General features: G+C 43.2%; 1 protein-coding gene across 5 annotated transcripts in view; it reads left to right on the forward strand.

Annotated features, from left to right (window-relative positions):
- Window positions 1-16,542, forward strand: part of TLCD4 (TLC domain containing 4) — a 78,434-nt gene that overhangs the window by 26,644 nt on the left and 35,248 nt on the right. For all 5 annotated transcript variants that reach the window (XM_010975378.3, XM_031457645.2, XM_064488744.1 and 2 more), the window contains one exon: window positions 13,800-13,964. In XM_010975378.3, the coding sequence (XP_010973680.1) occupies window positions 13,810-13,964 (155 nt within the window). In that variant the 5' untranslated portion in view covers window positions 13,800-13,809. The remainder of the gene's footprint in view (window positions 1-13,799; window positions 13,965-16,542) is intronic.

Consider the following 16,542-nt stretch of genomic DNA (forward strand, 5'->3'; position numbering starts at 1 on the left):
ACTTCTGAAGACTGCAGCTATGTCCGATTGAGAAAGATTCATTGCCTTTTCATATTTTAAAAACCTGTGTGAGTGTTACTGGACAGATCAATTTCTTACATGCTTTGTGCAGAAATCCAGGGCAAGAGGAAGTCTGCAGGGAGGAGGGCCAAGTTGCTGGAGGGGGCAGTCCTGGCCACTTGGAGCAAAGGCAGCATGTTTGGAGTATCCCAGTTTAGTATCTCTGAACAAACCCTTAAGACATTTGGCATTTGAGGATTTGAGAATGCTTCTAGCCTCAAGTCTCTAAATGTTTTCTTCAGTGTTTTTCATTTTTAAATTACAAAAGAGAAACTTGCTTATTACAGAGAACATTACAAACAGTCAGTATTCAAGAGAGTGAAAGTTCACGTCTTCCCCTTTCCCCAGCTCCCACCTCCCCAGTTTCACCCCCAAACTCAGTTATCAGTTTTGGGGGTACAGCCCTTCAGACCTTTTTTTCCCTCTACAAATGCCAAAATGTACCCAGCTATGTATTTATGAAAAAAAAGTATCATTTCGCAGCCTACTTTTCCCCCCACTTTGTAGTATGAGATGGCTGTTCCTCTCTGTGCTCTTGTTCATTGCAGTGTTGGTGTAATTTGTGACGGCGTGCCTGTACCAGCGCGTTTAACCGCTTCCCTGTCGTTAGACCTTAAGCTTACTTCTGATAAGTAATGATGCTGCAGGAAACACACTTGCACATGCATCCTTTTACACTTATGTGAATTTATTTTGAGGATAGAAGATAAAATCATTAGTATACTGCTTATTTTATGTTTCAGGTAACACAGAGTTATCAAAACGGACATGTTCTGCTATTTAATTACCCAAATACTCATTTCGCAGTAAAAGCACAGCCCTGAACACTACAGGGATTTTACAGTGGGGGCAACACACAGCCCTTGCTTGCAAGAGCTCACTCTCTAGAGTAGGGGGATTAGGCGTCCCAATGACTATAACATCTTTTCTTTTATTTATGCTCCACCTTGTTCCAGAAATGATAAGGGGAGGCATACAAAGATGCACATAACATGACAAGATGAAGTAGACTTAGGATAAGAAATAAAAATCAGTCACAGGAGGATGTGATGGAGGGGTGAGTGAGGCTGGGAGGTGTGCTTTGAAGTACCCTTCTTCCTGGAGGTTCTGGCCCTCAGCTTTCCAGCAGCCAAAGAGAAGAAGCAAACAGTCCAGAGCAAGCATCAAGGTGTCCCCCAAAAAACCAAATTGGAGAAGCCCATCTGTTCTCGATTCGAGGAGGTGAGAGAAATTTCTGCTTTGGATTTTCATCAAGAAAATGCTGTATTTGCAGTGACCAGCATCCCCAGCAACATTCCTGGGGCTAAGCAGTAAAACCTAGCGCCCTTGCTTTACGGTGCCATTTCATCTCCTGTGCCTCCGGGCTAGCCGGGGCTGTCACGCCTTGGCACTGCCCAGGGAAGGGTCACTAGGGTGAGGTGTAAGTTCATGGGTTTAATCCAGAAATAGCTTCACGAGGACTGAGAGGGATACGTGACCAATGAAAACAGCAATCTGATATCATTCCTGGACAATTTTTTCTACAAGGCAGTACAGAGTATATAATTTTAGTGGAACTTCTGTGAAGAATCCTAAGAATTACCCAAGAATCCTAAGCTTGCAACTTACAAAGCAAGAAGTGAGGGTGTTTTTGGACGGCATTCATAACAGAGGTTGTTTAAGATAAGATAAGATAAGATAAGATAAAATAACATAACATAACATAAAATAAAATAAACAAGAGCAAAACTCTACACTTGGTATTGTTCACATTGATCAGCTCTATCAGTTAGAAAGGATCAGAGCACCTTTCCAAAAAGCCTTGAGAACATCTCCAAGCCTAAAATTGTTGATAGGTTGCATAAGGTGAGTGTGTTACTGGGATTAGAGACCCACAAGCTGGGGCACCTTGACCCGATTGCGTGAAGCTGGGGAAAGTTCGGCTTTCGTGAGCTACCTGGAGCTGAGCGTCCGTAACCTCGTCTGCTTGAATCTTGCCTCGGGAACGCTGCCCCAGAACAATTCTTTATTACCAAGTCTGAGAGCCGAGCTTAGGTGTTTTACAGGACTGATGGTCTGTAGTAAATGTTAAACTTGAGGTCACCTGAAGCCGCATCTGGTCTGTTTCACGCATCATCTCCTCTCTGGCCTGTGAAACAGTTTGAGGAAACGTGTCACTGTGTTTAGGTTTTTCGGCTCCCTGATTGTGCCACACTAGGTACTGAGTCAGATAAAGTACCATGTTTATTGGAGAGGCATGCAGCTGCAATCAGTCTGGAGCAGTGGCAGTCTTACGGAAGGAGGTCAGAAAGACCACTCCCAAAGCACCTCAGGTAGGGTTTTAAGTGTTTCTTAGGTAACAGAATAAAAATCCACCTAGAGAGTTCAGTAACAAGCCTTGGTTGTCTTCTCATTTAAGCCACCAAATTCCCCAATCAGATCATAGTTGCAGACGGGCTTCAGGGCCCTTAGGCCAAAGGTTAAAAGGCAGGAGAAATGATCACACTGATTAAGAGACGGGATAGCCTTTCCCTCGGACTTGCCGTCGGAGAGACAGCTGGGGCACTTCCCGGCTGGGCAAGGGCAGTAATAATTAGTGATGCCCTTTACTGAGTGGTGCTTTGAACTACTGCTGAGTAACCAACCACCCCCAAAGCCTGGTGACTTAAAGCAGTGATTTCTTTTTTCCTGTGGTTCTGTGGGTGGCCGGGCAGTTCCTCGGCTGGTTATCTGCTCACTCATGGGTCTGCATTCAGCTGGGGGGTCGGCCGGGCAGGAAGGCTGGCAGCGGGGCTGGTGGTTGGCGTGAGTGTGGCCTGTCTGCGGGCAGCCTCAGTTCTCCGCGCGGCCTCGCCCTCCAGGAGGCTGGCAGCTCCCTTTACACGGATGGACGGCTCAGGGCAGTGCTGCAGGAGAGGGGCAGCAGGCGCCGCAAGATCTTTTGAGACCCCCTGGACCTTCACAGCCTTTCCTCTGCTGCATCCTGTCTGTCAGCACGTGGCCAGGCCAACCCAGATTCCTGGGGGCAAAGACATAGACTCCACCTCTGGGTGATAGGGTGGCAGTGTCACATTACAAAGGGATCCGTGGTCATTAAATGATTTACTGCAAGTGGCAGCAACTGCCAAGCACTGTGCTAGGTGAATTTAACTTGTCCCATTTAAGCCACATAACCGTCTTGCACCGCTGGCTTTCTCATCTCCATTTTATAGAACCTGCAGGTCAAGAGGTCATAGTCTTCTTGCCCAAGAACACCTCGTACAGCCTGGGGTTGCATTCTAGCTCGCTCTCTCTAGCTGAATGGAATTAGAACTCAACAGGTGGGAAAAATTCACTGAATTGTTCTTCAACCCCTGCAACCCATTCAATACAGTCTCCTGTTTCCTGTGGGGAGCAGGCAAAAGAGAGGGAGAACGTGGGTAGGCAAAGCCCTACCTCAGCCACCTCCTGCGTCCTGAGGACCTCCCAGGGGTAATCAGATGGGCAGTTTGGAGGTGAGAAGGACCTCCCTGTCTCCTTAGGTTCTGACTGCCTAGGTTGCTTGGCAGATGTCCCAGTGATTCCTTAAAAAAAAAAAAAAAAAAGAAAGAACAAAACATAATTGGAAAAATCTTGCTCTGTCCAGCTTTTTCTTGATTTCACAGTTTTGGCAGAAAGCCAAGAGATATCCCAAGCCAGGAGGCTCCTTCCATGATCCCTCCAGGAATGGAAGAGCAGAGGTGTGGAAGTAAGTACATCAGAAGTGGTGGAGGTTGAGTGCAGAACCTCACCCCTCTTCCAGGGTCCCCCAGGTGATGCGGTGCCAGCCGGTCCCTGCTTCAGTGGCAGGGCCCCTCACTCACTCACACCCTGTCTGCGGCTCAAGGAGTGTGTTATGTCTGCAATGCTGACTTCCTTAAAGATGGGCCCTAAAATTGTATAAGCTTCCAACCCCTTACTTTTTCTGTGTCAGGTGCTGTGCGTGTGACTTCTAATTGCTGTTGGCTTCTGGCTTAAGGCATTCTGATTTATCCCAAATCCAGTGGCTATGTTTGGAACTCATAGATTTAAAAAACAAAGGCTTGTTTATGAAAGTTTTGAATGGGGTACAATGCTAAGAGGCAACATTTATCAAGCAAATAAAATGTGCCGTCTGTGCTCTGAGCCTTAAGACCCTAGAGAATGAACTCCTGAAGTCTCCTAAGGGGAGAATTCTTCAGCGGGTTGGGAGTTGGGAAAGGAGACCTTTTTCATTGCCAGCTCCCTCACAGCCGCATTCTTGTTAGGCATTATAAAGACAAATCCCAAGCCGAGAGTCAGTGTAAAATGAGATACAGGATTTTAAATAAGACCAAAAGAAAAAAGCTGACATGATGTAGATTGACTATACTGGATTTCATTTTTAAATTTTTAAGTTAATCGGGAGGACATGTAAAAAAGTATTAATAAATGTAACGTAGGAGAATAAGAATGAAAGTTTTGTTAACATTCTAATTAAAAATACCTATTATAGAAGGGAGAATTGATCAAGTGCTGTGCAAAATTAAGGGGGAAAATTATTTCTTGGACGAGTAGGAATTTTCAGGGAGGGGTTAAGGAGATGGGGTTACCTTCACCCTTGCTGTGTCAGTATCTCTTGGTGGGGATGCTGGGCTGTGTGAAAAATACATGTCAAGAAACCTTATGCCCCCTGCTCCCCCAGAAAACAAACTATAGGAAGAAAGACGACAGATTCTTCTCGGCTGGTGGGAGTAACAGAATGTGTACTGAGACAGTGCTGTGTGGTGTGGGAGGGGTTGGGGGGAAGCTCTGGGATGTGAAAATTTGCAAAACACTAAATTACAGGGATTGCATTCCCAGAAGGCACTGAACAAAGGATGTCAAGAGACAGACAGGACTGTGAGGGAGGAAAGGGAACTCAAGGAGACCTGTAGCAACACGAACTGCCTGTCAGAACCGTTCTCGGACTCTTGTAGTGAGCTGGGGTCGTGTCCCTTGAGTGAGGCTGTTTCTTGCTGGGGGTGGGTGACGCTTTTTAAATTTTTTTTTATTTAAATGTTTTGAGGCGGGAGGACATCATTAGGTCTGTTTATTCACCTTTTCTTGATGGAGGACCTGGGGATTGGACCCAGGGCCTCGTGCGTGCTAAGCATGCTCTCTGCCCCTTGAGCTATACCTTCCGCCCGACTCTTTTTTTTTTTAAATTTCAGAGTGATTTATTTTTCCAGTTGAAGTATAGTCAGTTTACCGTGTTGTGTCAATTGCTGGTGTCCAGTAGAATGTTTAGTGGGTAGGTCATACAGCCAGTTTAGGGAACAGAGTTCAGCCTCCTTCCTGCTCTAGCATCCTGTGATTGAAATTATTACATAGAATTATGGGGGAAATAAAGGCCAGTTAGAAATGTGTGAATGTTTAACCTGAAATACATTACTCTCTGTTCTCATTAAAAATCTATAATCCAAAAAAGTTGTTTCAGGGAATTGCCAACGTCAGTTGCCAAGGTCTGTAACAGGCAGGTTCGAATCATTTTTCTTTAACTTGAATTCTGTCACATGCTTTTGGAGAAGAAAGTGTTGAAAGAATGGGAATATATGAAGGGTGCCCTTATGCACAACTCAGTCTCTTAACAGGGAAGAACCATAGAGAAACCTCTTCTATGGAAATAAGCAATTCCTTGTTAAGTCTTTATTTTTTTTAACTTTTAAAAATAGTTCTCTCTCTCCTTTTTAAAATTTGAGGGTTGTATTTATTAATTTTTTTGGTGGGGGGAGGTGGTTAGGTTTATTTATTTATTTTTAGAGGTGGTGCTGGGGATTGAACCCAGGATCTTGTGTGTGCTAAGCATGCGCTCTACCCCTTGAGCTATATCCCCCCGCTGTTAAATCTTAAGTATCATCATATATCTGAGAAAGGGAGTGTAACTTCATCATATTAATAGAGGGTTCCTTAGCCTTTCCTGGTTCAGTCTTCGTTTCTTCCCATTTGCTTCATTTTAAAGAGCAGTACCACGAAGATCGGAGGACCACAGACGGGAGGGTGGCTTTTATGCAGAAGGCTCTCTTTCGACTTTCACCCTGATGCTGATGGTTCTTGGAACTTGATGCTCAGAAGCGAAAAAGGGTGGAATGTTTTCTGCCTGTAATTCTAACCTGTTTTTCAACACACAATTAACAACAATGATAAAAAACAAAAACTAACTGCAGTTAGCTGAAAGCTTGGTGTGCATTTGATTAGATGCTTAAGTTTTTACATGAAGGAAAGTCAGAAGTGGGTAGTGTGGTAAGTTGTTCTTTACTACAGGGTTTTGTGTCTCTGGTTAATCGTTGACATTTTGTGAGCACTGAGAAAGACAGTTGCAATGTACCACCCATATGAAAATGCAAATAAAACCATTATGAGTGGGGAGCAGGTATTTTTTGGTAGGGTTTTTGTTTGGTCTGGTAAATTTCTCATTTTTTATATTCGTGTGTCGTTGACAAATGATTTACAGTTTGCTAATAGAGACTTTTTAAGCACTTTTACATGTTAGAGCTGCTGACACGGCAGAAAAATCACTAGATAAGTACTCTTGTAATCGGTGAGAAGTTGAGCTTGGTTTGAAATGCCTTTGACATGCTGTGTGGTGCCGACAGCTAGGCAGCTGGCCGTACGTGTCAGGGGCTCAGAGGGGAGACCTGGGGTGGGGACTTGAACTTGGGACTTTTCTGCGTGTAAATGGTGACTGAAGCCACAGGTATGGGTGAAACCACATAGGAAACACGTAGGGAGAAGAGGGCCCGGGCCCGAGCCCTGGGGAATTCTGTACTTAGTGTCCGGGCAGAGGAAGAAGTGTGGTGGTGGTGGTGTGGAAACGCAGGGAAGAAAGTGTTTCAAGGAGAAAATGGTCAGTAGTGTCCGATGTGGCTGAGATGTCAGGTGCCATGGAGGTCACACAGAGAAGTCATTGCTGACCTGAGCAGTAGCTACTGCAGGGGAGTGACGAGGGTGGGGACAAGAATGAAGTGGGCTGAGGAGTGAGAGAGATGAGAAATGATGACAGTATAGACAAACCTTTCTAGAACTTTGTCTTAAAGGTCGGGGGGAGGGTGAAGGAGAGGGAGAGAGGGCCAGAGACCACACTGGAAGGGAGATACAGGATTGATGAAGAGGTGGTGAGTCTGTTGACTTTTGACTGGGAACTTGAGCCTGTTTAAAAGCCAATAGAAAGATCTAGTTGGGGAGAGAATAAAGGATAATAGGGAGCAAAAGTTTCTCAAGAAGGCCAGAGGTTGTCTCCAAAGTCCACGGGTTGGAGAGGTTGTCTAGGGATGGGAGGACAGATGGGTGAAAATGCAGGTGGAGGTGCAGGTAGTTTGAATGGTTGATAATGTGATGCTGAGAATTTTCATACATCGGCTTCTAATTTTTGTGAAGTAGAATGGGGGTTATCTGTTGAGAATAGGGGTAGACGGTTGGAGGTTTGAAGAGAGTGGGGACAATTTGGACAGTTAATTGTGGAGCGTGAAAGGGTGGGTTGGCGAGGGCAATGTGGTAGGCGTGTGGGGCAGGGTTGCAGGCTGTTTGATCCTCTGCGGTTTCACACTCAGCTCTCTGCTCCATGGCTTTTCCCAGCAGTGCTCTGATTGTTCAGGGCTTGGCACCGAGTAAATCGCTGGGCACATCCGGGGCTGGAGTTTTGCCGGCTCTTGGCAGTGGAAACGGAATGTAGGGTGTTAGAAAGACTCTTACTGAAACGATGGGCCCTGGGATCTAAGCTGATTAAAGAGGGGAGTGAAAAGAGGAAAGGGTCAGTGGACTGAGGAAAAGCTGGGATCCGTGGACTTGAGAATGTCGTAATACTGAGCACACTTGAAGGAAGGGTCAACAAAGGGGGTACTTGCCATGTTACTTTGGAGGCCGAAAAGTGATGAGCAAGGGACAGTAAAGGTCTGTGGGCGGTGGAGGTGGCCTGGAAGAGGTGCCATCAGGTGAAGGACTGAACTGCTAAGGCAACCTGGGCCTTCTACACAGACAGGAAGTCACTCAGGATGATGGCGGGGCTTGAGGACGCAAGTGAACCAAGACCAAAGGCTTTGAGTGGGAGGGAGTGTTCGGGAGGTTGGACTACGGTATCAGAGAGGAGAGGGGGGGCTGGCTTAACTGACCAGCAAGACCGCAGCACCCTGGGTCTTTACAGGAGGTGAAGGATGGGAGGAGTGCGGCCTGAAGGGAGCCACGAGGAGCACGAGGTTACAGGGCCGCTCCTGACTCTGAGGGATGAGAGATGTCGCAGCCACCGCGTGGGAGGGCCGCAGAAGAGGCGTGTCTTCAGAGCACGCAGAAGGGAGGGCAGGACGGAGCACTGTTTTCTGGGTATGGAGCAGCCGTTCCAGGGGGCCTAATGGACGGGTTTGGGAGGCACAGGGGGCGATGGGCTGGGTCAGGTGGCTGGAGGGAACTTTGGAGCATGAGAGGGAGAGTCACGTGGTAGAGGATAGACTCCTGCAGTGAGGCTGCCTACGGTTTGAATGTTGGACTGATGTAGAAGGGGATGAGTTAGAGGCCTGGGGCCTAGGGGTCAGGGGAGGGTCTTGTTTCCCTTGGCTGGAGTGATGACAGTCCTGGAAACTGCACGTCCTGCCTGCTGCTGGAGGTGGCTGAGGGTGGAAGCAGAAACTTGACTGAGTGTGCACCATGTGCCCAGGACTCTTGTAAGTGGCCAGCACGATGTGGTTTATTCCCCGTGTCAGGTTAATGCTGTTGTTACCTCCCTTTTACAGATGAAGAAACTGGGGTGCAGGTAAGGCAAGTTAAGTCACTTGTCCCCGCCACACAGCTAACAAGTGGTGGAACGGAGGTTCAAACCCAAGACTGTGACAGCCCGTGTGCTTCCCACCATGTCGGATGTGCTTGACGTTTTCTTACACGTGTGATTGTGATTTTTTAACATAGGTGATAGACTGTCGGGAAGCTAATGCAGTATTTATTACAAAATTATCTTTTTAGATACCAAAATTCAGTTCAGTCTCAGAATCCCAGAATCTTATTTTGCACGTGCTCTGAAGGTTAGACTAGCGCCCACCCCTTCTGCAGACCCACCCTCCTCGTGGTCATTTCACCGCATCCACGATGCGGTACTCGGACACTTCTATATTGTTAGAAGGTTCTTCCTTAAATTAAGCTGAACTATTCCTTTTCTGTAATTTTTGCCCGTTTGGACCGTATTGATTAAAGAAGAGCAAGTTCATTCTTTTAGCTTTCCATGTGACAGTTCTTTAGATGTTCAAAGAATGCTCGTAAGTCCTCTCTGAGCAGTCTTGTTCCCAAGCGAACGTTACTCAGCCCTTCAACTCTTCATGATACGATTTCTAAAAATCGCCATCTTAGTTACATGGCTCTAAAGATACTTTAATATGTAATTAATTCAGAGCAAAATGGGGCTGATACATGCCTTGACCCAGAGGTGTACTTCTGCACTATCCAATTATAAATCATTCTGAAGTCTGTTTTTTTATTATTAGTGTCTTCATTACATTGTTATTTCTCACTGGGTTGTGTAGATTAAAATGCTAAGGTTTCCTGTGTGCGTGCGTGTGTGTGTGCGCGCACGCTACACAGCTATTATGCGAAGTCCTATACGCGGGTATTGCCTTTAAAGAATTTATTCCTGTTTTATCTTTCTGATTGGGATCCATTATTTCAGCTTCTGAAGATGATTTTGAAGCCTGATTCTGTTAACTGATTATACTAGTATCTTTCCCAGCTCTGTGTTATATGCAGATTGAGTAAACATATAAATATTTGTAAAAATATTACTGAAACAGACCGAAGAGAGAGCCTGATAGAACAGCAGCGGGTATTTCTCACGTCTCCTTCGGATCGTTGACTGATGTGCTGGTTCTGCTTTTTCAGCTGACTCTGGATTTACCTCATTGTGTCGTCCAGCCACGTTTCTTTGTGTTCTTTATAAGGCTATCGTGAGGAACGTCAGAACCGTCCTGGTATCAGGTTGTCCTTCATTTGGTATCCTTCAGCCTGCCAGCGTTTGGCAGACACTTAATTGTAGGCATAAGAGATAGGAAGGAGCCCACGATGACTAAGCTGTGCTAGGTTGGAGGCAGGGAGGTGTTGTAGATGACGGTGTCTTCTCTGAGATATGGACCCCTGGGGGGAGGACTGGTTTGGGGTTAAGTTCAGCGTGAGTCATGTAGCCCCGCAGTCCCCAGGATGCCCATATGGAGCCATCCAGAGGGTAGCTGGCCATCCAGGACTGGCACACGGGGAGATGGTGGGGTTTGGTTGCACACAACATGAGCCACGTTGACAGTGTGGGCATGTGCCCCTGAAGAGCCTATAGGGTGCAAAGAAGAGCTTCTGGATTGAGGCGAGGGGAAGTCGTAAGCATTGCCATTGTCAGGAGGTCATGCTTGATGGCCTCCATTTTTTGGCAAAATGGGGAGAAATCTTAAGTCATATAGGAGAGGGAGAACTGGAGATTTGAGAGCAGTGAATATTCAGTCAATGTGGAAACTAGGAAAGGGAGTGACTCAGGATGGGAAGAGGAATGCCAAGCATGCTCTTCCCAGCATCCACCTTCCTTGCTGCCCTTAAAGACAAGGATTTTTACTGCGAATCAGCACAGCAGCGGTTCTCACCTGGAAGTTGTACCAGAACGCGAAGGAGCGTTAGTGTGTTTATGTGTTGGTGACTGGAAGTGACGTGGGTGATTCCAACATACTCTCTAAGGAGTCCCCTGCATTACAGGGGAATAATGGCCGTGGGGATGTGGGAGTCATGATTGTATTCCCAGCTCAGTGGTTCTGGGTCAGCTGGTGCAAATGAGCCTTCCCAGGCTTCAGCCTTAAAGCGCCTTGTTGGGATTTTACTAGGAGGGGAGCTGTTCTGGTTTACTGAGTGCCCTCGGGTGTCTCCTCGCTGTTTGTACCTCCCTCTCTGCTGGATATTTATTCCCTGGGAAGCAGGAGGTGCCCCCTTAGCACCGCTTCATGTGGTGGTGATCTGTTTCTCCGCTCCCCTGCCGGCCTGTAAACACGTCCCCGCTTTGTACTCTGAGTCCCAGAATCCCGTGGTGGGTGCTGGATGAACAGCTGGCAGAAGATGAGGCCGAATCAGCCTGGCTGTGCTGTTGCTGGTGGCTCCGCCCCCGGGTGTCCTGCTGGAGAGGGGCCCTCACCAGCTAATGGCTGAGAGGCCTCCTTCCTTCAGACCTTTTCATGGTTTTCTCTATGAAGAAACCAACTTGAATTAAAGTTTATGGAAACCATCCTGGGGGAAAAGTACAAACATCCTTTGTGTTCAGGAAGCTTCTGGAAGAGTTTCTTTGGTGTCCATAATTCCTGTGGATCAAGATGGACTAGTTACCGTATTATAACGTTCCTGTCTAGACACTCCCCTTGTAAACTGCCACGGAAATATTTCCCACTTCTCTTCTGGCTGCTCTGTCCCTGGGTGGCACCTGAGCCTTCTGCCAGCTGCCAGCCACGTGGAGAGGTGCGCACACCAGGTCGAATACTCTCCTGCGTTTACCATGCATTCCTCTGCTTAATAATCACCAAACTCTGAAAGGCCCTTAATCTGTGTCAGTAATGAACATTTTTGGTTTTATCCATTTTTACCATTTTCTTGCCTTATTCAGGGAATGAACAGGGGCAGTTGCTTCCTACCAGAAGCCTTGGTTTCCTGTGGAAAAATTTTTAAAAACTCCTTAGATTAGCCCTAGATTTGGCATGACTGATGAAGCAAGCAGCTGCTTAATAAGAAGCAAAGCTGGGAGAAGAGCAGTTTAATTAGCTTCTGCGTGTTGAGCCTTTAATGGGAGCCACAACGTAACGATGTGGAGCTCTTTAGTTTTAAATGAAATGTTTTTGCAGAGGGAGATTCTCAACCCCGTACCCCAAAGACCCTAGTTAACTGACAGTCTGTTGAAAATAAAAGATCTCTGGTATAACAAAGACTTAATAAAAACGAGCTTTTCAGATAAATGGCCAAATTGTTCTCTGTTCTCTGTTTTATATTGTGAAATATGATGGTACAAAGTAATGAGATTTCAAAAAAACTAGCTTTTTTTTTTTTTAGGAATGAGGAATTTCTTAATGGTGAACTGTTTGCTTGTTAAAAACGTGTTGGTTAACAATTCGTAAAATGGATGATACTTGCATGATACTTGCTATGCTTTATAACTTTTTAGCAAACATTCATGAAATGAATGCTCACTGTGTATGTTGAATTTTAACTGAAGTGAACAAGCAGCTCATGCCTCGCCACCCGCCCGCACCTCCAGGGAGCACACAGAGCCATCCAGGGCAACCGGCCTGACATTTAAGTTAGACTCCACCTTCTTCTGGTTACTGGTTTCATTGTCTTCAGTTATCTGCCCACCTGGCATCCAGATCCCCATTTGCTTTCATCTTAGAAAAACATTTTCCCCTTTACGTCTCGCTTAGCAAATTATCATGATGTGTAATTTATCCACAAAATTTTTATGTATTATTTGGCTAATAGGAAACGTAGGCTAAAAGACCACAAATTAAAAATGTTAATACCCAATAAACACATGTTGAATTTAAAAAAAAATTAAAGGAGCAATAAAGTTAATGAAATCTCATGGAGAAGAATTGTGACATCAGTTTTTCACAGAGCACACACATCAGAAAAAATGAGTGAGGAAAGAATTCATCACACGTGAATCCTGTCAGAGGGGCCCCGTGGGAGACTGTTTCTTATAGTGATGTTCTGGTTGGAAAGGAATAAAGTGGGGTTATTGCTCGTGCAGTCAATGCCTTGGTTTTTCTCTGGTGAACTGGCTTCAGTGGGTAACTTTATTCACGTTAGGCAGCTGGAAATATGTATTGATTTGTTTCCTTTCCATTTGAGGGTCAGCCCTATGAAAGATGAAGCCGTGGACATGCTGTATTTGCTGGATATGAGCAATGCTTTGGTGTCTTTTTTTGGTCTGACTGTTCCTAAGATTTTTTAGGAGCCAAATAAAGTTTAGCTCACTGAGGTAGAAAACATACTTTGAATGTGTATATTATGCATATTATTATTCTTTCTGCTAACTCTATCCTTAACACCTGATGCTCTTTTATGAAAAATTTAGAGGTAAAATGCCGTAGAGGACTTTTGGTTCAAGGATATGTGTGATTGCAGAATTTTTTTTAAGTTACATACTAATTTAAGCAGTAGCAATGGTATGATTATTTTCCAAGATGGTAATATTCCTAAGATGGTATTATTATTTAAACGTCGTTTGTCTCACTGTGCAATTATTTTTTAATTATGTAATTGTTTTTTGTTTTGCTATTGCTGATAATGTTAGTTCTAATTTTCGGGCTTAATTGTTTCTTAGAAATTATGTAGCCAATGCTCTCATTTTACAGATGAGGCAATTGAGGCAGAGAGAAATCAGGTGATTTGTCCTAAGTTTAATTAAAAATATTACTAAAAGAATACTGTCAGTTATAGTTCTTGAAATTCCCTCTTAGTATTAAACTCCAGACTTAGATAATTTTGAGTATCATGATGTTAAACTTGTCTCCTGACATTTGTACTATTTAGATGTCTAAGATAATACATTTTTCCCTCTTAAGTACAAATATGAGATACATGACAAATACCTGGTAAAGGCTTAAAATCTTATAGTTTCCTTGCTTTCTTACATTTGTACTAAATTAAAATAAATTCCTAAAAATACAACCACATATCTTTTAAAATTAAAAAAATTAATTTAGGTATATGATGAGCAATTTAAGGTAATTTATAGCCATCATTTCTCTTAACAGGTTGAAGAATATGGATACCAACCCCTCACTGGTCATCGGCACTACTTTTACCAGCTTTTTCACCTTTCAGCTTCTTTTCTACTTTGTAAGTTACTGGTTTTCAGCAAAAGTTTCTCCAGGTTTTAATAGTCTCAACTTCGAAAAGAAGATTGAATGGAACTCAAGGTAAAGCATATGAAAATGTGATTGATTGATTTAAAAAACCTAATCTTCTGAGATAAAGTTACGTCTTTCTATTTAAATAATTAATTTAAATATCTAAATTGTTCCAAAAAGTCTTTTTCATCTAGGATCTAGCAAAGTCTTAAGGTCACATTTTTTTATTTGACATTAGGAATGAAAAGAAAGACAAGTAGATCTCATGCAAGAAAAATTTTAAATTCTTATATTGAGAGATGTTAGGAAGCATTTATTTCACTTTCTGGGGAAGTGTGAAGTAGACTCCAGCTGACTGTGGCTGGAAGAGCACTGTTTTGCATTCTCCTCCGAAATATTTGTGATAACACACACGTGTTCTTTGGAAATGACAAGAGAAGTAGCATTAATTGGGGCTGCCTATACGTAGTGGCAGGCTTAGCCCGACCAGGGCAGTTAAACACTGCACACCAAAGACCACGGTGTCTAGTTAGCACATCCATGTCTCTCCTTCAATGAACTTCTCATTATAATTCAGAACCCTCCAGAATCTGTTCTCTTCTTATATAATTCTAAATTAAAAACTGCTTTTTAGTTTTTTTTTAAATAAAAAAATGTAAAACAAATAAGGCATCTAAGGATATAGAAATCTGCCAGGAGCTTTAATTAGTTGATTCGCAAATTTTTTGTGTGTGCAACTCATTAATCGCTCACAAGGTTGCAAACACAGAACAACTCTGATGACCGCTTCTCTTGCTTCAAAGCATTTCAGGTGCCCGGACACCTCTCTGCAAACCTCAGTGAATTAAAGCAGCTATGGGAATACTTTTTGTTGTTGTTATTGAGTTGAAGTTAATGCTACCTAGAAAATGCATCCAGCAGATCTTTAAAATTGCTATAATTATTTTTCATTAAAATTTCCTTTTAGAATGGAAGAACTTCTCTCGAAGTCTAAGTGTTTATTTGAGAATGGTCAAACGTGACCTGAAGTACCCTGTCTTTATTTGAGCCAAATTGTTTTTGCAGGCATTCACATTTATAACTCAGACTGTGAATAAAACTAGTTGTTTTTTCCTGCACCTTATACTGATTGGTCTGGTTCATATATGTTACAGCTCTTTCTTCCAAAAAGTGAGAATTATTTGTCCACATATTTTTTAAAAGTAAGAGGTATGATTCTTTTGTCTTAAGAATAGCACAAGGATATTGTTCACATGTGGGATACAAAAGGTACTAACCATTATTTTGTAAAACCCTTTCTAACATGAAGATAGAATAGTGGGAAAGAGAAGAAAGGGTGCAGGGAGGTGAAGACGTACATTTTTCTGCGACTAAATTTTGAATTATTTTCGTTTCCTTTTCAGCATGGTTAGGATAGGTAAAGGCATTTGAATCTTGGAGAACTGCAAGCCAAAGAAATAGGAAGGGTGTAGATAGATTGAAGCAAAGATAAAAATGACATGGAATGACGAAATTGAAAAGTACTTTGCATTATTCAGTTTTATCACTGCCATTGTATGAAGCTCTCAGACTTACCATTTGGGAAACTGAGTTCCCATTGGAAAAAGGAGTCTGGGATTATACAAAATTCCTTATGCTATTCAAATGGTGTTCTCTCTCTCTCAGATTTACTCCTGTTTCTCATTCCAGCTTAGTTGACATGGGACTTAAGCTGTGAGGTGGAGAGTGCAAAGAAGGAAAAAAAAAAAAAGGGCTGCTTTTTGAGTAAAGTACACATACATATCTTCAAACCCTGCGTCCAGTCTAGAAACAGACAGATCAAGACAACCCACCTAATTCTTCCTGATAATCAGGAAGCAGTCTCTGAACAATAAGTGGCCCAGATCCTCCAGTAGTAAAAGAAGAGAAGGAAGAAAAGCTCTCCAGAAAATTCACACCTTAGAGAGATCAGTTTAATTAATTATAAGTGAGAAATTCTTGTATTTAATTGTTCCTTTTCTGCAAACATACATGTTAATAGATATTATTTACATTATATAATTAAATAACTGTCCTTATGTCTACTTGCTTTCCTATGGTATAGAGCATCCTATTGTGTTAAAATATTGCTAATATTTAAATCTACTTCTTCAAAATACAGCTCTTGTCTGACTGAGCTGTATAATCTCTATTGGTAATATTCACACAGCTTACGAGCAGTTACATCAGTAACTTTAAGTTGCTGTCCTAAAATGGTCATTGTTTCCTTGAAAAAAGCACAAATACTTCTTTTTTAACCTTCTTTGGAAAAAAAATTGGAAGTTTTTATCTTGGGTAGCATCTTGGGTTTTTTTTGTTTTTTTTTTAAGACACTAAGGAATCTACATTTTGCTTTGCCAGGAATGTGATTTTAAAGAATGAAATTTGAAATTTGTATTAACAGAAGTTTCTGAACGCATAGACTTTTAGTACAGAGTAGCAGATAAGCACAGGGTGTTTGTGTCTCCTGTTCATGGCAGAGAGAGCTGTTTGACCCAAGTAACATGTAGCTTTTCTCTCATGAATTATGTGCTGTTTCCATCAGCTGAGGGCTTGTGATTCTCTCCTTTTACCATGTGGCATCTCAACAGAGAAAGGAATTTGAGGCCTGAGTATCAGGAACAAAAAT

This window comes from Camelus dromedarius, chromosome 9 (genome assembly GCF_036321535.1).
Source record: "Camelus dromedarius isolate mCamDro1 chromosome 9, mCamDro1.pat, whole genome shotgun sequence".
NCBI classification, from domain to species: domain Eukaryota; kingdom Metazoa; phylum Chordata; class Mammalia; order Artiodactyla; family Camelidae; genus Camelus; species Camelus dromedarius.